A 22,193-nucleotide genomic window follows, 5' to 3' on the forward strand; every position below is an offset into this window, starting at 1 on the left:
GCCAATTTACAGAAAAAAAATGACAGACATCAGTTTAATTCAGGCAAGAGATGATGGGCACCTTGAAGAGAGACAGCAGCTCCTGGAGCAGCAAAGCAAAGGAAAGGTTTATCCAGCTGTTGACAGGAAGGACCAAGAAAGCTCTCTCAAGATTTGTGAGGTTTAGCTCCCAAACACAGCAGAACTTTGGCATCCTGCAGTGCCTGAGAGCCCAGAGCACCACAGCTTGGTTTAATTCTGCACCAGCCATGCTCAGAGCAAGAATGTTGTGTCTATCTGGCAGGTAGGGTCCAGTGCCTTGACCTGACAGGCAGATTCAGAAAGACCTGGTGCGTTTTACTTCATGGTTGCAAGCAGCAAAGTGGAGAAGATTTGTTGGTGCAGCTCCACAGGTCACATCCTTCATGCACAGAGAAGGTTCTTGGCTTATTGTGATATTTTGGCATATTTTGTGAAATCTGCTGATGTCAGGACACCACAGCTATGGGTATTGCGCTTTTAATCCCCACTTAATCAAAATTCAGTCCCCTGGTTGAACTTAACTGCTGCAGCCACATTTAAATTTTTTTTTCCTCAGGTCTCATCATGGCCAGCATATATAATTCAGCTCTATGCAGAGCTAGAAAGGGGCTATTAGCAGCTTAAATCTTATTTATGCACTAATACGAAGGCATATGTAGTATTTATGGGATGCTTAATCCCTGTGCTAACCCTCTGCACAGAAGCAGGCTGAGCTAAGCAGCACAGCTTTTATGACAAAGGAAAGTCTAAAGCTTACAGCTTTTATGACAAATACTGTCAGCAACACCTATTTCTTCAGCTCTGGGAGTTCCTACTTCCTTCCGAAGGAGAGAAGATGAGGAAGGAGAATGAAACAAAGGTCCTAACCCTCCAGCCTTTGATCTGGATGAGATTAGATCCTGCTGTACATTTAGGACAAGCCTTCAGAGATGTGTGGTGATTTCTCAGAGCTTGATTGTGGTTTCACAGCAGCACTGTATTCTGGGGCCTTGTGCTAGTCAGTCAGTGCCGACCAAGAGAGACTCTCCTACAACAGCATTCTGTAGCCTAGGGCTCTTCTCTGAGGGTGCTTTGCTCTTGCATTGCTGCGTGTTGGTTTGTTAATGTACTCACTATGCACATTTCCCTTGATTTGCTTAAAATCACAGAATGAGAGAATGCTAGTACATTGTAAATAAACAAAGAAACAAACAAAAAGCCCACCTCCAAACCAGAAATGTTTCTAAAAGAGTAAATTTTCAAGCACTCTACATCATTATATTTTCAAGGAAGCTTGGGAGAAGAAATAACACACACTGGAAAAAAATCCTATTCATGGTAAAAGCTACTCTTCAAGAAGTCTTTTCTGTGTAGACTGTTGGGAGAGGGTGGATAGGGAAGAAACATGCAAGTCTCAAGAAAATTTTCCAGTAGATAATCAAATACATGGCCTATAATTTTTTATCATCATGGACTTCAGATATATGATTTATTCACCAATGTAAAAAATAAACCAAACCCCAAACAAGGATAAGTCCTCTTCTGTAGGTCTGAAAAATACTCACTGATGCAGATCACTAATTTTTAATAATCCTAAAAAACTCTGTCTGTATGGAGCATTTATTCCTCTCTATCAATATCAGAAAATGTAGAAGGCTGAAGAGGAAACAAAAGTTAAACCAAACCATTAAAAAATACAGTACTGTGACAGATTTTATTTCATTTTGATCGATACTACATGCTTACTACGACTAGGAACAAACATGCCTTTTTTTTTTTTTGTTTGTTTTAGACTTTTATAATTTTTTTTAACCTATATTAAATGTTGACCTAAACTTTGCTGTGCCTAGGAAATCTGGCTCAGGAGTTAACTGCAGGAATTTTTATTTAAATAGATAAGCATTTATGTTTGAAAATAAGACAAAAACAGGTGAACAGGAAAATTAAATTACAAATTCAGTTCATACAAATATCTCTTACACTATGTAATAAATCCTGTTAATTAGCCGAGGTCTTTTAAAAATTCTTAAAATACTTATGAAACATTATTTACAAATTATATAAATAAAATCTAGGCCACTTTAATTAACCAATACAACAAAAAAGTCACTTTTTTGTATGGTATGTACTAAAAATGTTTTTGTTTATTGATCATAACCCAGTTTGCAGTATAAAATGTTTGTTCACTTACATCAAAATGAGTTCCAATAGAAGGAAGGAAGGTATTGTTTCCAGAAGAAAGCAATCAATATAATAAATGCTTAAAATCCATGAGACTTCTTAATGTTCTGTTCTGCACCACTTGCAGTCATTTTTAGAAGTCCCTTCTACACTATTTGTCATTTGAACAGCTCATCTCAAAACAGCAGAGACATGGTTTTAGCAACAGGAAAATACTCAGTACATTGCTCACACATCACAAAGACCTTACCGGGAGGGCGAGGCAGAGAATGGAATGTCAGTGGCCAGCACAAGCCTTTACAACATTTAACTTAAAAGGCAGCATTTATAGAACTAATCACAGAATATACACATCCTGCACTCAACAGCAATCAAAAGGACTGGAAAATATACATTTAGGAAAACAAGACTGATGATTTTCCATTACCTTTGTTAAAATTAATGCTTTGCTCCTTGCCTTTTGTTTTAAAACCAGCATCGACACCACCAACAACTATAACTACTTCTTTCTTTAACATAATATATGGCAGGTAACTACTGTACTTGAAAAATGTACAATAAAAGGTGAGAAACCACTGAACTTCCTATGCAGACACATGAAAATATAAAGCCATGTAGATTCCAAAGTGCCATGAATACCAAATTCAAGTGATGGTTTATAGCATGTAGGAAAGAAACTAAATGAAACTTGCTCTATGGGTTGCTGAGCCCTTCAGCTGTATCCTCAGTCTCTCCTTTGGCAGCTTTGGTGAGAATTTCCATCCATTTCATTTGCAGCTCTTCATCTTCTGCACTGAAATAGAGAGTTTGATGGGACTGGCAAAGCTTAAAAACGTGCTTCAGATCAAACTTCTCACCAGAACCTGGTAAACTGACTTCATAGCCAGGCAGAGGGATTGGACGTGGGCTTCGTCCATCCTAAAGGAGAGAAAACAAATGTGAGGGTTCAGGAGGAAATGCAGTCTGAGGTGGGAGGGGGGTACAGTGCATGGAGCCAGCAGGCACACACTGCAGGAAGCACACAGACGCAGTCCCAGCTCCTCGTTCAGCTGCAACGAAGGAAGTGGGACAAGGCAATACCGACTGCTCAGCTTAAACCAGCAAAAAGCAATGACCTAGTGGTGCTTTATTCTTACCTCACTGATTTCCTTTCACAGTAAATATGGCCAGGGATTTTCATATAATTTCATGTAACTTATGCGTGTGCCTTTTGCACAACTACCTCTGCATTAGGTACAGGCAACGGGAGCCAGCCTAGAAGAGTTTGATGTTGTCCCTTTTGAACATCATGGGATATTTTGTAGGATTGGTTAAAAGGAAGCAATTGAGCAAAGCTGGACCCTCTGAGATACCTAGGCAACTAAAGGGCAAGGGAAAAGTCTTTGACAGAAAAGACAATTTTTGATTTTCAGTAATTTATGATGCTTTTGGGAGATGTCAAGAAAGCCAGTGCTCAAATTCTTGACCATGCTTTCAAAGCCAGATTGACTCACAGATCTAAGGAGCAATACAGCTCTCTAACAGTCACATCTTGAGCATCAACCAACTCCTTTCCTAATCTCTCAAGAAAGACATATTTTAGCAAGGCAAGGTGTGCCATGGCCAAGCAACCTCTTCAACTGCTCCCAGCAAAGTGTTTCTAAAGATGAGTCCCCAAACTGAAGTCTGAATCACACAGGCATCAAGCATCTGTACAAAGCTACCTCCTTCTATAGCAGCTGCTTGTGTTGCAGCCCCATACCAAAGCTAACGAAGCATCCCACAGAGAGGTGGCAAAGTCATTCTTTTGTCAGCCCACACCAAATGCAGATGACTTGGTAAATCTGGAAGAGGACCAAAACTCTGAGAACAATGGTCAAAAAAGTTGCCTACTTTTTCCACATTTTGTCTAAAATAATTAAAGTACCAAAACTGCTCACATTAATGCAGACACATACATGAACTAAATTGGCAAGAAATACAGTAAAAAATGTATCACAGTTAATTAATAGTTTATCAATACAGGCTTCTTGATTTATTCACCCGTTGCTTGTTATTGTCATGCAAAAATGCCAGAGTCCAATTGCTTGAAGATCAAGCACTGTTCAACAAGATTTAAGGCGGCTTTAGACTAAACACTAAAGTTACACTCAGTTCCCATTTGAGTGTAACTAGTTGTCCTAAATTCAGCACAGTTTCTATTCCCTGAAACCACAGCAACATCCCTAAAAACAGGAAGGTCTTGCCCATGCAGAGGAACTGGCATGTACAGAGCAGCTCCTGCACACGTGGCACTGTTCAAGCAAGCAAACATGAGACTGATGAACACAAATGCACAAGAGCACATGCATGCTCAACCATGCCTGTTTCACTGGTCTTGGTTTGGAAGAGCAGACGTTTAGACTTGTCAAACGGAAAATTGTAGGTTGCCCATGACAATGACAAATGATATTATTTGTAGCCACAAAGTGCACTGTAGGAGCAAATTGATGTTTGAATTGTATGTGTTGCACCTACCCAACATGTGCAGACACAGGCAAATTAAGCAGTCTGCCTTTGGTCTTGCATCCTCCCTTAATGTGCTGCCCTTGACACTTTGTCTGTACCTGCCTGATCCAAAAGGAAGGGATTTACATTATCTCTGAAAAGCTGTACTACTGAGAGGTAAAGGTGAAGCACTTGGCCTTGAGGAACACCCCACCCCCAATCCAGACTTCTCTTTGGGACCAGCAGCATCCGTGCATGTCCTTTGCCGCTGAGCCCTTCCCTCCTACCTGAAGCCCAGCAAATCCAGCAGCTATTATGCACCCATGAGGAATTCCAGCCTTATACTGAGTATGTAAGTAGGATTTAAAGGCCCTATAAGAGAGATGAAATTCATGTTTTTAAGAGCCTACAGGATTTGGCTGGTTGGACTGTATTAAAAAAAAATATTTCTGTGTGCGACATAGTACAACTGCAAGATACTGGTATTTCATCAAACCAAAATACCCAGTGCTGAAAGAGCTTCACTTTAGGGCTGATTACAATAATTTTCCTCAGATAGTGTGAGTGATAGATAAAAATTTAGTGGATGTGTAATACTGTCAGCAATCACATGCACTGTGCACTCATCCTGGCTCTCAGCAGCACAACACAAATGGGTTATTTATCTAGGTCATTAGAGCAGCATGTATTTATTGTTTTGTTACGGCCATTGCAGCATCCAGGGATTAAGATTTGGGAACAGAATACTCAGGGTCACCAGACAGGCAGTTCTGTTTCAGGCACCCCTGCCTACAGACACACCTCTGGCACTGCACAGTTCTTTGCAGTGTATAAGCCCTTTGGACAACAATGACCCACCAAAGGCATTATCCACCTCCTACTTCCAAGTGGGCTTAGAAAATCCATGTTTTTTTCTACCCAAACTCTACTCTTTATCCACTCATGATCTAACCCCAACCTTACACAAGTCATCGAGAGACTTCTGTGATCTTCAGAACCAAAAAAGGGCAAGCAGAGTTTAGTGTAGGGCAAGGTAAAGCTTCTACTAAACAGGATCAACAGGCAAGCAAAAAACCCCAAACTTCTCAAAAAACCCTGAGGTCAATTTCAAACTTAGCTACTCCCTTATTTTCTAAAAGTAAATCACATTTACATGATGAATGGAAAATTTCTCTTCTTTATAAAGCAAAATTTTCTCTTGGATCAAGCCTGATCTGAGAGATATATAAATATAGCTATATATCTGATATATACATAAATATAGCTAATGTACTAGTACAGCTCTAGCTATACTAGTTTTACCCTTCATATTTCTTCAAAATCCATTACTTTTTCAGCTATCCTGGAAGCCTTTTCACATCTCACTCAGGTAAGTTCATGTCAGAGCTTTGCAAATAGCTGTGCATTTTACAAGGCCAACGGGGGCACACGGTCCAGGTGGAGCCCTTGAAAAGACTAATTTATCTTAAAACTGCTGCGCCTTACACTTGAAGTGGCCTTTGCTTATAAGTAAACTCTTATAATTTCACTGAGATGAGCACGACAAACAGCTGTACAAATTGTGACGCCATTTGAGGACAAATCAAATTCATATCATTCCCAAACCTAAATAAACTGGGAAACCTGATGCGTGAAGTCTTATGCAAGACTTGAACTGTGAATGCTCAGGAGATTAATTCATTCTCCTGGAACAAAAGAGTAAAAAGAGCAGTTTTCTTGCTATTTTAAATCTGTGAGTCAGGTTTGTACCTGCATTAGCATCCCTTCTTTGGCATGAGGGCCCGGGGCACAGAGGAAGAAGCTTTCACTGTATTCAAAGCTCCAGATTCAGCTTGGTTTGCTCCTTCTTCCCAAGAGGCAGCTATTCTCTATTCTTTCTGTTCTTCTTAACAATAATCCCCCGACTTTCAAACTTCTACAGTCATGCTTTACTCTATGTTTCAAGAGTTTAATAATATTGTTGGCAATATTATTCCCAAAAGACACATCTCAGGCACTGAAATGCTTCTTTGCAGGTCTAAAGAGGTCTGTGAGATCCACAGAGGTGGTTATGCAAAAAAGAACTATGCCTGGGAAAAGAATATTTAAGCATATGAGTGCCTCCCAACTGATTCCAGACATTCAGACACCAGTAATGAAGCTCTGGAAGAGATTTTCCTCAGAATTTTAGTGTATCCTGTGTAAATTAGAATTAAGAAGAATGTTGGATTAATATAAAGAAATAGAACTTCCTAATTTTTTCTTGCAGTTGGATGCAAATTGAAATATACAAATGGGAATGGCAGGCTCTTGAAGAAAGGAATAACTTCTTGTTCATAGTCTCATTCCTGACAGTAAATGCTGGTTTTGGAATGTAAGATAAACCTTGTTCTTTTGCTTTCTTGATACTTTATTGGGAGAATTCTCTCACCCCTGAAATAGTTGAGGACACTAACCTCTAAATTTAACTGTCATAAAATTGACAATCAGTGCCAAAGGCACCCTTTTTCCCTAAAAAAATAGGATCTCACTAATAATATCAGCAGAGGCTCAAGATCAAATTTGGCAGGACATGGACAAAGTACACAGCAACTGAAGCAGAGAAGTTCCCCCAGCTTCCATCTGTGGTTTTGCATGACTGTCAGGTGGGGCCTGCAGAATCATCGAGTTTGCACTGAGTGCAGGCGATTTATGTCCATGGATTATTATTCGTGCTGTAGTGCAACAATCGGTTGGGCAGTAAGAGAAATTCTCAATCATACTGTGTAAGGGGTGTTGCTTCCTCCCAACCTCTCCCCCACCACCTCTTAGATGACACACGTTTCTGTGTGAGGAAGGCTAAAGAATTTAAACTTCTCTCCCTCTATTCCCACTCTCCTTGCCCAAGTGTGAGGCAATCTGGCTCGCTTGTGTGGATGCAGGGCTTGCACTGGCCCTTGGCTGAGGCACAGCTTGCGCATCAGTTGAAAAGTTCTGCGGGTGAAGGTGTTCTCTCTGCTTGGCTTTTGAAAGCATTGTTCCTTTCTCCAGACCCTGGCTCCAGAGAAAGCCAGGCTGTTTGTCTGAGGCTGTTTGCTTTTCCAATGTATAATTTCAGCCACGCTGTCTGCAGGACAAATTGGAGGCTTACCCATTGCGGGGCTGGAACCACAGATGGAGCCAGGGGGCATGAAGCTCCAGATTCAAGCTTTCAGCCTTTTGGAGCACCATGTTTCAGACATTACACAAACTTTCTAAAAGCCAGAGCTGCTCCTGCTGACAGGCTGCAAAATGAACACAGCTCTAACGACAAGGTGTAGTATTTGTCAATCAGATAAAGGGTGAGCTTTACTCTGAAATGCTTTATAAAATCACAGGGAAAATTTATTTCCTTGACTGATCCTAGCCACAAGCAGACGCTAATAAAAAGAAAACCTTTTTATCGCTACAACTACAGCAAGGTAATTGCTGGCTGAATTCAGTTCCATTACTACTTCCATCCCACACAGGAGATAAAACAAAGCTGTGTATAAATGTGTCAAATGCCAAATGCAAAACTGGATATGGGGAATCTCCTTTCAGCACTGTTGTTCTTCAGTGCTAAGGAAGCATGAGAGATATTTCTGGTTTGGATATAGATGTTTCTATCCCTTGATTTTCATCACACACAAATGCTAGTTAGCTTCAACAGTACATTTAGAGACAAAAAACTTTTATAAATGTCAGTATTTCCCTTAAAGATAAAACCCCATGATGCTATGACAAGGAGCTTTATAATTTTTCAGGCTGAAGAACATCTACATTTTCACAAATTCCTCTATCTCATCAATCCAGAACTAGGTTTAAAAAAAAACGCCTGAACCAGCAGCTCCAGCAATTGCAATATCCAGCCTCCTTTGCAGCTCTATATATTTAACAGGAAAGTGCTTTCCCTAATGACAGCTTAATATAACCTTCGATTACACCTGTATAAAACCTTAAAAAAGCTAAAGCATAACCTAATTATCCTTGTTTTGTCCTCTTTTTTTAAAAAAAATTGAATGAAAAAGCAATGAGCTTTAATATTTGCTCACAATGGTATCAGCAGTAAGTACAGATAACAAGGTGTAACCTAAAATCTCTGAGGCTTTGTGCCATCCAGAATAGGAAATTCAGTTCTGTTGTTGAAACCAAGCCAAATCCTTTGACCCATTTCTCAGCTCGACATGTTTAAACTTATGCTTTTCTTTTTCTGTGTGTTAGCCCTCATAATTGCCATCTCACCTGGCTGCTTCCTTGCAGATACAGGACAAGAGGTTCACTCTTGGGGATGGTCACCCACATTTTGTTCCAAGTCTTCCCTTTTTCAAGGAACTGGAGGTAGCTGCTGAAGAGGCTGTTTTCAGCCACAAGGATGCTTTGCTTCTGGATGATGGGGAAAAAATTAAACAGAGCTGTTTCCATTTATGTTTAAGTGTGCAAAATACTTAAAATTAAATATAAAATACTCAAGTGGTGCAGAGTCAAATAACACTTGAGGGCAAATGTTGGGTAGGCCAAAACCAAATAAGAAATTAATAATTATTATATACAATTAAGAAATAGCATAATTCCATGCAACAGAGGCAGAACCACCATTCCCAGCAGACATGAAGCTAAATTCAACTTCCACCCAGTAAATTGAAAATGGTAATTAAGATGATGCACCTCATTTCTTGCTTAGCAAAGTAGGCTGGGAGATGACTTCAAATTAATGCAAAGGGTTTATTAACAGAACCTCTTGTGCATGGTGGAGCCAAATCAGAGTGCAAAACAAAAAACTGGAGGAAGCAAAGAAAATCAAAATTCCTGTTTGCATTAGGATTTGCACAGAAGCCTTCCAAAGATTTCTGGCAGCTGCTAACAACATTTGTTAAGTGGCAATCTCTTCAGATTCTACTGAGCTTGTTAAGAAAGTTTAACGTCAATAGAAGGGAAAGAAAAAGACTGACTGATCTTTTCTTTCTATACCCTGGCTTTCTTGCATTTTACCTCATCCTTTGAAGATTTAACAAAAAAACTAGCAGCCTGAGTAGAGGAGGGAAAAAATGATACTTTTCCTTGGGTTTTTACAGCATTTTGTTGTAATCTGCTTTCTGAAGTAAAGCCATGGGTCCCATTTCATTGGTTTGCTTCTCAGCTTTTCAGATCAACAGGGCTCTCTCTTCCTGTGTAGGTGCAGGTTTGCACTGAAATAGTGCTGCAAAGTTTGTCATGAGATATCACAGACTGTATTGGCACCCATAAAGAGCTCACAATCTGTAGTCACAGCTGGAGCATATATCACAGAATCACAGAATGGCTGGGGTCAGAGGGGACTGTAAAGACCATCTCATTCCAACCTCCTGCCTATCTGATACCATATCTGAAGGTTTTGATGGGGTCAGCTTCCAGATCCAGAACTTTTACTGCACTCTGCAGACCTGGCAGCTCATGCCAAGGGGGGCTTGTGGCTTTACTCCACCCTATTGCTGAGATCTTGGATGTGTTTAGGCACAAAACTGTCAAAACCCCCAAGCAACAGAGTTGCTACGTGGAATTAAAAGTGAAAAAACAGATCTTATTTTTTGAAAAGTTACTATGCACTGCTCAAGATTGGAAATACACCATAATAAAAAGAAGTCAGAGGGTTTTCCTTTTTTTTGTAAGTTTGGAAGCTGAAGCTTAGCTGCCAAACCTGTATGCATCCATGTGTGATGAGCATCCTATGATGAATGCTTACCATCTACAAACAGCATCCAGGCTACAAGCGTGTTCAATAAGATTTACAGGTCAGAGGATTAAATACCATGGTGGAGCAGAAAAGAAAACTAATTTGATTAGCTTTTACTAAATACACTAAAAAAAGAGAGAGTCTCACAAGGTTTCTTAGCCAAAGACTGTACCTCTGCAGCTAGTCTTTTCTTCTGTTCCCCAGCTGCTTCCACGGCAGGGCTGCAGGGGCTTGCAGGGAGCTGCAGGAAACACTCTTTACACACGCGGTTGTGGCGGCTGTTATCTGCAAGCGGCTTGAACTCAGAGCATTTTGCACAGATCACCTGCAGCAGACAGATGGTGTTTAATGGTGCCATGTTTAAAGCACAATCCTTTATCTAAGAAATTGACTTACAGAGTGGTTGTTAGTAAAGCAAAATTCAATGAAAGCTAATGTAAATGTAAGATAGAGAGATCAATAGAATATTCACTATATCTACCTCCATTAATAATTAATGTGCTTGTGATCCCATGCCATATACCAAAATACCAAATTAAGGAAAACTTATGTCTTTGGGGAGATACTGTATGACTAACGTCATGCAAGTTTGCTTTTCTTGCCTTTTCTTACAAGCTTTTATAAGTCAAAAAGAGCTTAAGTTGACAAAGCAATTAGTGCTTTTTAATGGTCTAAGAAAGACTCATTTTCAGAATGAAAGTGGCTGACATTCCTCATCAATCAAGGGCATCCTGGAGAACTGAGTAATCCAGAAAGCACCAACTATTTTAAGAACACAGTCCAATATATTATCCATTAAAAGTGATTTGTCTGTCCCAGCTGCCAAGAGCACGCAATAGCACATTGGGCCCAAGGAACCAGTGCTTGGAAACAATGCTGGATCTTCAGCTCCAGAACCTGTTCTCATGCTAAAAATTTGTCTCTAATACACCTGCTCCAGGGAGACAAACTGTCCCCAGGTGTCAGCCTGATGGACATCCATTCTGACTTTCTGCACAATAATAACCAAAAACCCACAGCACACACATATGTTGTTATATGGTTCACTGTAAGACTTTATTTACTATATGAAGAAGACTGCCTTAATTCAGGCAGTGTTACCCAAACAAAAGCAAGACAGCATTTTTAGCAACATGATAGTCTTTCCTTCAGAAAAATTAACTTCTTTAATTCGAATGCTATTGTCACACCACAAGGCATTGCACAAAAAATGGCGGTTTAATGATAAATCATTAATTTTGTATTTCTTCTTATCTCTTTGTTCCTGGGGGAAAGCCATTATTTCATTTCTTTAGTGGCACTGACTTTGCAATGGGATATTTTAAACCCCCAGAAATGTATTTCATGATTTAATAAAAGCAAACCCAGAAGACTGAAAATCCCAACTCTAGGGTAGAAATGCCTCCTCCACAATTTAATTTCAGTTGCTAAGACTGAGGTTTCCTTTAACACCTTAACTATACATTTAGATCTCTCTGCAGCTGAAAATTTATCTCTACTTCAAATTACTAACGTTATTTAAATAACATTACTCTTAGTTACATTAGGAACACTGAATGAGGTTTCAAATAATTTTGCAGAAACCCATCTCATCTTGGCCATAGTTGATTTACAGAAAACAAAAAGGGAATTCAGGCACTGATAAATGGCTCTAGGGGAGGTGGCTAAGGGCCTTCAGCAACCCAGCTCTGGGATGGATTTTCTTTGGTTTTTCAAGCAGGAGGAAAACACTTTTGCACAACATTTATTCAGGGAAAGAAACGCAGAATCACAGAGTGTGCTGAGTGGGAAGGGACCCACGAGGATCACCAAGTCCAGCTCCAGGCCCCACAGAGGGCATCCCCAAGCGTCACAACCTGTGCCTGAGAGCGTTTTCCAAATTCTCCTGGAGCTCTGGCAGATTTGGTGCTTTGACTGCTTCCCTGCAGAGCCTGTTTCAGTGCCTGACCACTCTCTGGGGGAAGAACCTCTTTCTAACATCCACCCTAAACCTCCCCTGACACAACTTCAGGCCTTCCCCTTGGGTTCTAGAAAGAGATCACAGAAAGAGATCAGAGTCTGCCCCTCCTCTTCCCCTCAGAGAAAGTTGTTGACCCCAGTGAGTCTCCCCTCAGCCTCCTCTTTTCCAGGCCAAAGAGAAGAAGTGCCCTCAGCTGCTCCTCACATGGCTCCACTTTGCCATCTTCATTGCCCTCCTTTGGATGCTCTCTAATAGCTTAATACCGTCTTTAATATTGCATGTTCAGCTGTTCATTTTAGCAGAGCTGCTGTCTGGGTGAAGCGAGGCTGTCTAAAGGCCACTGTTTCTGCAAGCAAACTACAACTCCCTTCCCAGGTATACGCCCATCCCCACAAAAAGCACCACCTTTCTTTCTGTCCACTGAGGCATTGAATTTGCCTTTAAACCGGCACAAACTAGGACCCTTGCACCAGTTTGCTGCTTTCCCCCCTGATATCCAGAGAGTAAAGCAAGTGGAAAAACCTGCTCTGTCAATGACTTGCCATGAACCAGGATGTCTTTTAGTCCCTGTACTGATAAAACAAAAAATTGTCTTCTATGGTCTCTGCAGAAGAAACCCAAGAGCTGAGCGTGCCGGGATACTTACAGCCCCACACTGCTTACAATGGTGCCGCCTCTTTGTGATGGAGTTGAAGCTCTCGCTGCAGCTCTTACAAGACTGCTTCTCTTTGTCTCGCTTGGATTTGGAAGATTTCCTAGAGGAATCACTCTGAAATTAAAAGTACAAGTATGTGGTTAAAAAATAATGGCAACATTGTTCGTAGATCCTCTTTGGGGTTCGCACCATTTTGGGAAAGAATTTGCATGACTCTGCTGCTTGCCTCAGCTGGAGGGCTGGCTCAACCATCAGGCGTCTCGGGAGGACATAATGTGGTCTCAGCCCCTTCTGCCCACTCATCTCCTTACCACCATGGAGAAATCTCCTCTCCCTGTCTGTCAGCACAGAGGTGGAGGAATGGCCAAGGTGGGCATCTCAAGAAAACTTCTCTTCCAGCACTCATCCCTTCCTTTTTCAAGGTTGACTTTGTGAGTGCGCTGTAAACTTCCCTCTCTTGGTGGGAAGGAGATGTGAAGATTTGGGGGAAAATGGCTTGACTGAAGAAGGAAATGGTATTAGGAGTGGACTTGGCACCACCCAACTTCAAATGCTTAATTTAGAAGTTTTCTTAGTCTCCCTCCCAGCACAAGATGAAGCATAAGGCTCCTCAGGAAGGCAGGGACACCTCTGCTGGGGACCTGCACTCTCTGGGACCTGCTGTCTAGGTGGCCAGGCAAGGTTAGCCTCTAAATCCAAGCCAATACCTAAAGTCACTCAGCAAACCTTATTGCACAATTTCCTGATAAATTGAATAGCATTACTGGATCCAGCATAAACTGGACTTCCCATGCCTGGACGTGTTTAAGGCCAGGTTGGATTCATCTCTGAGCAACCTGGTCCAGTGGAAAGCAACCCTGCTCATGGTGGAGGTTGGAACGAGATGATCTTTAGGGTCCCTTTCATCCCAAACCATTCCATGATTCCATGATTAACATGCCAACATGTAGATCACAAAAATACAACACGTCGTATAAAGATGTCTTTAAGTGTTTGAAGAATGGCAGCAACATTTCAGAGTATTTCTCAACATTGTCAGAATACAGTGAGAACAGAAGAGTTTTAAACATTGCATTGTAGCTGCAGAAAAAAATAATAAAAATGAAAAAGTCTTTATTACTTGGCAAATTCCAGAGAGCTATTATAAAAGAAAGACTTTTTCAACAAAATGTTATTTAACTACTGACACTGAAAAAGAATTTTTAAAAAATCCCTTTCCATTCCTGTGAAAAAGATGAGACCTTCCTGCACTGGCAGTGCCCTCATGCCACCCAGTGATGGCTCAGGTGACTTTACCACAGACTCATCACACGTGGTCTGAACAAAGGGGCTTTTGTAGCAAACAAGGATACGCATTGTAACTCACATTGTTCATCCTAGATAAATTCAACAGTCACTTTGCAACTGTGTCATTTATTACACAAGCTACTTTATTTACTGCTGATGCCTTTTAAAGGAGGTGCTAACACAGAGCTACCCTTGCTTCAGCATCTTGATAATAATGAGCTTGAATAATTGCCATATTGCTCACCTTTCTCAATATACCCAACTCTGTTTTGAAGCTGCTAAGTCTGACAGGAAAAAACACTCACATAAAATTTGTTCAGAGCCAGGATCTACTTCTTTCAGACTAGGCTGTTTTGACTGCTAATTTGCTTTTACTCTACTGCATTTAACTCTCTAAATCTTGACAGTTTCCTTGAATTTTAAAATTTTGGTGGAAAAATAGCATATATACCAGCAAGAGGTACAACTCATGTGACTGCAAGATGAAGGCCTGTGGCAGGCCTTCTTAGGTGAGCAGATATCTTGAACTTAGTGAACTATGCAGCCTCCATTTGCTTCTGAAATGCAGGGGAGAATCACCAAAAAGCTGGTAGGAGCAACAAGGAAAGCAGGGGGCTTAGGAGGCTGCTGTTAGCATTATTTATTACTTGCTATACAGCCGGAGAATCACGCAGTCCCAGAATGGTCTGGGGTGGAAGCGACCTTAAAGTCCATCCAGTCCCACCCTGCCTTGGGCAGGGACACCTTCCACTAGCCCAGGTGGCTCCAAGCCCCAGTGTCCAGCCTGGCCTTGGGCACTTCCAGGGATCCAGGGGCAGCCACCGCTGCTCTGTGCCAGGTATTTCATTCTGTCTGGGCTAGCAGGTAGAAATTCAGCCCCAATGTTGTTCATGTGACCCATAAATACAGTCTGATGAGACTCTAACATGAGCAGACACATGAGCTACAAAGCAGTTTCAATTCTTTTCCTTCTCATTATTCTCTTACAGGTGTATTTTTCATTTATAAATTAACTACCTGAAGCAGCCCACAATGGGGTTGCAATCAGCAAGTGTTTCTGGAAATGCTAACTATAAGTGAAAAATAATTTTAAATTATATAACAGATTTTATACTTTGTATCTTTTAGTTTGTTTCTCTGCATGCCAACATTATATTGGCAAGATTATGTGTAAGACGTTTTAAACACAGGCTCACATGTCCTCCTGCATACAGAAGTCTGAGCATAACCTGCACTAGCAGTGCAGAGCAGCAAGAGAATTCAGCAAAGAGGTACCATGACACAATAGACAAGCAGATGATCCTTCCTGCAGCAGGACTTCATTGTCTGGTTATGCAAGCGTGAACGAGAATGCTGAAGAAAATGCCAGAAGCCTCTCAGGCAGGCTGGGGAAGCACAGGAAGGAGCTCCCAGTGTGCTGGCCACCACTACCACCGAGTGACCACACAATGTATTGCTTGTGCTCTCACTGAGCTGCACTAAAGGGATGCCAGCACCAAAAATTCATATTTTCTGAAGCTGCAACTAACATTTTTATTCATTATTCTCTTGATATTATTCATTTTTAGCAAAATTAGAGCCCAGAATCAATACTAAAAAATTTGGGGTGTTTTTGTCTTTTTGATCAACTCCATTTTTTTTTTCTATGTCAGGAATTAAATTTTTCTTTAAATACATGATTGAAGGAAAATTACTTAACATATCAAGATATGCTATCATATGTAAATCACTGACACAAAAATTTATAATCAACTAAAAGGATACAAGTTTTTTATTTAATTACAAATAAAATCTATATACTTAAGACCACCCAAAATTTTTATGTAGGCTTGGGGTTTTTTTAATACTTTAAAACATATTTTTTTCTAAGTAGTTCACTAAATACAGCATCTACAACATAAGGCACAAAACACTAATCACAAAACTGACTGTAAATAAAGTAAAAATTGTTAAGTGAAAATATTAAGTGAAGACAAAAAATTAACCAGCAAGGAGCACACTAATCACAAACTCTTATAACTTGGTTTTTTTTATAGACAGGTTGCTGGCTTGTTTAACAGCTTTGCATTGACACTGTGCACTCTACCAGAAGGTTCCAAGCTTGGCCAGAGGTCTGGAGGTGCTGCTAAATGGCTCCTTAGTTCCTAAAATCATCATGCTAATACATAACATCCTACAGCATGTCTCTACAGGTAAGGGTATTTTTGGTGGTTGGGTGTTCTTGTCGAGGCTAATTTTTAGTAAATTCAACTAACCCTACGCATTTCCTGAAAATCTTTTATTCTAGAAGAGAGAGATAAGAACAATAAAAAATAGACCTTATTAAGGACTCGAACCCTTGATTTGATTCAGCAGCAGTTATAGCCATTTTACTGAGCAAAATGAATAATATCTTGAAAGTATATTTTGCTTCCGTGGCAGCCAGTGTTTTACAGGCCAGAGATATACAAAAGTACTATCATCTCTTCCTCTGCAGAAACATGGAAAGCATACTGTGGAAGAAGTGTTATTCAAAATGTGGTTCTGGAATGAAATCCTGAGTTATACAATGCAACAGCATTAATCAGATGGATTTCCTGGTATGTTTTTGCCCTTCTCCCTTCAATCGGTGTAGCTCCCTATCACAATTTAAATACATGCACATAAAGCCAAACAAACAAAAAAAACCCCACCAAAAATCGCCAAAAAACAACAAACAAAAAAAGCCCACACAAATCTCCCCCTCTCCAAACCCAGTGCTACAAACTGAAGGAATCAACTCTGATGTGTGTGCAGCATGTATCTACTACCAAAGGAGTTATATTGCTCTAAGAAGTCTATTCATGCTTTGAGGAGAAACCCCCTCACATCCAGCACTGTTAGTAAAGTAACGTCAACTTTCTAACCCAGCACATTGGTAGAAGAGTTTATTTCCTGGTTTTTGTGACGCATCTGAGCAGGATTCAAATTCCCTGATGCTGCAAATGGCAACTAGCTGTGGGTATAACTTAGCCAGGAAACTAATGACAGCACAGCTGAGGCCACAGACAGCCGGATATAAACTCTATAAAACCTATATTGAAGTATGATTATTTTTTCCTGCTATAAACATAACCCACCTCCCAACACAGCTCTGACTAAAGTATTAGCTTCAAATTACTCACCCCTCCTAATGCACCACCACCATCTGCTCCTGGCATTGATTCAACTGAGCTGGTGCTGGCTATCTGAGGAGAAAGAGAATGACACAGAACAGCTTCAACATGGACATTCTTCCTCAAATATATAGGGAAGGGAAGGGAAGGGAAGGGAAGGGAAGGGAAGGGAAGGGAAGGGAAGGGAAGGGAAGGGAAGGGAAGGGAAGGGAAGGGAACAAGGTGGGGGTGGTGGGGGGAAGAGAAAAGAAAGAGTTTGCTTTCAGCCCGTCAATTCTTTGCTTGTGAGCACACTTTAATTTATAGAATCAGATCACAGAATCATAGAATGGTTTGAGTTGAAAGGGATCTTACAGCTCATCTTGTTCCAGCCCCCTGCCATGAGCAGGGACACCTTCCACTACCCCCAGATGTACATGTGCTCAGCCATCCTCAAATATGGGGTGGGCTGTGATGTGGATGATTTTACAGATGGCACTGAACTGCCAACCTTCCTTTGGGTGCAACCTGTGCCTGTCCCTTACAGGCTGCAGAAAGCCAGTGCCAAAGTTTAAAGGACACTTTGGCTCTATTGGAGCCTGCCAGCCACACTAGCAAAAGCTCTGTGAAGGTACTTGATTCTGAGAGGAACAAAATTTACTCTATTAAAACACCACTCCGTTAAGTTTCTCTTCTTTGTAATCCATTTCAATCCCTAAATAAATGTGAAGTGGCATCTCCATTTATACAGTTATGGAGATGTAAATGTACTAAATACACATAGATGTTTGTATATCAATATATATATATTCCTATAGAGTTAATATATAATATTCATATATCTATATGTAAGCCATATATATACATTCAATACTATTCAATAGATATAAAGTGCAAATAAGCTTTGTACATTGAGTACCAAAATCACAGGCTACATTCTAAAAAGAATGGAAAACCACCTTATCTGCAAATGAATTTACAGGGAGTTTGCTAGTTTACACAAGGTTTTCAAACTATTAGATTCTTTATGATAAATTCTCCTGTTATTCCCATAGGTCATTCTTCCTTTGCCAATCAGACAGCATCTCTTATTTCAAGATTATCCAAATGGCCAGTGCATTTTGGCACTCTGGCTTCATTTCATTTTAAAGCAAGAAGGTTTAATCTCTGTTTGAGTGGCCAAATTGAAGAGCTATTCATTCTGATGCCTGATTGAGTCTATTTATATTCTAATACAATCAATCAACTCTTTAGAACAAGGAAAGGAGCAAATGCATCCCCTGGGACCAGGGCTGTCCCACCCTAGAGCACTTCCTAAGGGAATACAATTGAATTAAGGGAAGCATCACTACTCAGCTCTAACCAGCTATTTCTGCCTCTGCAAAAACCCAGCAACCCTGAGGTGTTCACATCATCTGTTCCTCAGTCCTCTGCAAAGGGGGGTCTTTTCAGTGGAATCCTAATCAACCCAGGGTTTTACTCTGCCTAGTAAAATGACATCTCTGTGCTGTGACTGGACTTGGAAAAAGAAAAATGTGGAGGAAAAACAACATTTGAAGAAGAGCTTGAGAAAACCCCCAGCAAATTTAGGGAAAAGAGTAAATTACTCTAGGTGCCTATTGAGATCCCCTTGTCTGTTTGTTTATTTGGAATAATGGGCTAAAAATCAAATACCCTCTACTCTTACCTGGAAAATATTTCAAAAGGGCTTCTCCCTGTTACATTACCATTACCACTCACACTGTCTCAGAGCTGGTAACAATACAGTTATTGACATGTTTGTCAGAACCACTCAGCTCTATGGGGAAAGAAACAGCAGCATCTAACATTCATGATTTAACTAACAGAAGCATTCTCAATCTCAGATCCTAGAGATGTCACTTCCACAGAGCTCAGCTCTCTGCAACACCTTTCCTTGCCAGCCTTCCAAGACTGCACAAATTGGGTCCATCACCACACCAGGTGCCTCCAACTCTTCTGAGAGGAAGCAGTGGTGAAAGAGGTCCTTTTCCTTGGGAACACTTTTAGATGGTTTTAAAAACACCTCTCACACAACCTGAAAATGCTGCAGGTGAAAAATGAGGAACTAAACCACAAAGGAACCCTAAAGCTTTCTAAAAACCCTTCTTAAATTACTACTGCTACCACACAAGCATGTTCAGAGTTGCATGCACTGGTCATGAACTGCAACCAGTCCTAAGCACCCTAACAGAGAAAATGTATGGCCAAGGATGGGAAAAAAACAATGTGACTCTTTTTGCACAGGCTAATTTCTAGTGGCTGTTACAGATCCAGACAGGAATCCATGAGTGCATATCCATTTCTTGAGAGAAAAACAAGGGTCACTTTTCCCTCTAAAGTTGCTGCCCAGTGTTCCATAGATGATATGTCTGGTGGATGCTACCTAGTGCAGTGTATTGCAGTTAGAATGTTCTCAGTATTTGTCCAGTTTTCCTTACAGAAATACTTTACCTGTTTTAACTGACAGCAATTTCTGTCACATTTAGCTGTGACATCAGTTTCAAAGCTGATTATCTAGAGAAGATAATCTCCTAAAAAGGCAGGTTAGTATTCTGGCATTTAAGAAATTACAGTACAGACTGCATTAATATCACAGCCAGGGATAAACCAGACTCCTGCTCTGCTTGGCTTTTATGAAGAGTAGAATATAAGTAGGAGGCTACACCATGAACACAGAAGCATAATCAAATTGAATTTACAAAGTAAGGTAATAATAATGAACTTGACCAGACGCTGTGTTTTAATTCCATAGAAAGAAATGTGTTTATTAGTTTGCTTGTGATTTGGGCTCTGAATGCAGCCTGGCTGTGAATGCAGCCATAAGTTAACTGAAAAATATGGGCATGAATTGACTATTTTCTATTTTTTTCCCCAAGTATTTTTAGCTGATGAATAGTTCAGGATAAGTAAACTACGCCAGATTCTGAAAATGGCTCATTGCTGGCAGCTATCAGTAGCAGTATTCTAGACTCTACAGTGTGTTCAGAAGATCTTCACTGTCAATCTGACTATGTGGGGAGGAAAGGCATATCCAACATCTCTCCTGAGGCCCCTGGAAAATCAGGCAGATAAAAAATCCAGATTTTTTATCTGAGTCACCAAATCAGTCCTGAATCTCCAAGGAGAGATGTCAAAAATGGTTAGGTACCAAAACAAAAGAACCCCAAACAAACAATTTAGTTGGCAGGGAATGGGGAAAATAAAAAGCTCCCAAAGTTCAATCTCTGCAGATGGACCTTCTCTCCCTCTGCTCCAAGATTCACCACGTGAAGTCATAAAAGTCATAGGCAGCACCATATGATATTCCTAAATATTTTGCTCTCTCAAGCCCCATTCCTCTTTAGTTTGTAGCAAACGCCTGTGCTAAGGTTATCACCATCATTTTCAAGTTGAATGGAGAGATACGGTCCTGATGTCAATACTTCTAAAACAAAATTCCTAGCAAACACAGAGTGATACCTTATGGCTGTAGAGAAACAACAAACTTTTAAGACTATATTACATATTCAGTTGAAGAGTATTTTTCTGAAATATATTTACTATCTAGAAGAACAGTATTTCAAGATCCTTTTAAAATGCATAATTTTCCTTCCGAGTCTTTAAAATATTTTAAATAATAATAAAATAACATAAAAGAAATAATCCCAAAATGCATCTCTGATGAGATGGGGAAAAGTAATGAATAATATCTCTCAGGGACACAAATAACATTCCAGACTGCTAAGCACTTATAACATTGAGGAATTATACCTGTTCTGCTAAAAAAAGCCACCAGCCTGGAAAACATGCCTGATGGGTCTCAGGCAATTGAATTGTCCTGGGTAATTTATTCTGTATCTGCAAGGCTGACTAACTGTGACTGATACACATTTGAAAGGCAGAGAAATGGAGATTACTACCCTGGAATGTCATATAAAAATCCAGAACAAGACTCCACTATTTTAAAGTTAGCTGTGCAAGTCTCAACTGCTGGTAAAACTGTTCTGGCAAAGGAGAACGAAGCACTGAAGTACTTACTGAGGAATCAGGAGGATGCTCCTCCTCTTGTGAAAAAGAGCTATTGAAAGCTCTGAAGGTCTCGCTGTTCTGTTTGTGCTTTTCTATTGTGGCTTGAATGACCTGAGACAAAGATGTCAACAAAGATAAGAAGCATCACAAAAAAAAAATTTCTCTCATAGGAAGATCGGTAGGATTACCATTTGGTGAAAAACCCTTACACTTCTATAAATGAAAGGGAAACTTAAAAGCCTTAAGTGGTGGTGTTAAACCCATTATTGTTTCAGTTAAAAACTAAGACTGCCATCAGACAGTATTTCTACAAGTCAAACTGGAAGAATATACAAGGTCTGGTGCCTCAGTCTCTTCTCATGGTGAGCTTGAGGAATGCAGGGAAGGGGAGCCCAGCTGGAGCCCCCAGATACTTTCTGGGGCCAGCTGGTCCGCACCAGGACCCTGACTGAGCTCCACACTTCTCCATGAGCAACTCCACCACACTGGCCCACCCAGCTTCCCTGCACAGCCACATTAATTCAGAACCCCAAAATGATGATTTCAACTGCTGCCTGCATGGTGATTGCCCTCCTTATCATTGGTGCTTTGTACTAACATGAATCCATTCCCTCTTCTCCTCTTCTGTCCTGTTAAAACAAAAGCAAAATACAGAAAACATCATTGTTCTACTTAAAACATTTTCAGTAAATTCAATTCACAGCTTCACAGCTTTATATCCATTAGATTTTTAGCTTTGCTACCCACTATTTAAAAAACATTATTGATAATTATTCACAGCAATTATTACCAAATTCCAAAAATCCTTGAATT

General features: G+C 40.4%; 1 protein-coding gene across 1 annotated transcript in view; it reads right to left on the reverse strand.

The window, feature by feature from the left end:
* Positions 1 to 1,221: 1,221 nt before the first annotated feature.
* Positions 1,222 to 22,193, reverse strand: part of FGD3 (FYVE, RhoGEF and PH domain containing 3) — a 95,055-nt gene continuing 74,083 nt past the window's right edge. The window contains 7 exon segments of the mRNA XM_054281184.1: positions 1,222 to 3,099; positions 8,869 to 9,009; positions 10,509 to 10,661; positions 12,943 to 13,065; positions 17,382 to 17,444; positions 21,390 to 21,491; positions 21,979 to 22,009. Coding sequence (XP_054137159.1) covers positions 2,875 to 3,099; positions 8,869 to 9,009; positions 10,509 to 10,661; positions 12,943 to 13,065; positions 17,382 to 17,444; positions 21,390 to 21,491; positions 21,979 to 22,009 — 838 coding nt within the window. The 3' untranslated portion in view covers positions 1,222 to 2,874.

Source organism: Melozone crissalis, unplaced genomic scaffold (assembly GCF_028551555.1).
Source record: "Melozone crissalis strain CALT ecotype California unplaced genomic scaffold, PUWL_Pcris_2 ptg000029l_1, whole genome shotgun sequence".
Taxonomy (NCBI): Eukaryota; Metazoa; Chordata; class Aves; order Passeriformes; family Passerellidae; genus Melozone; species Melozone crissalis.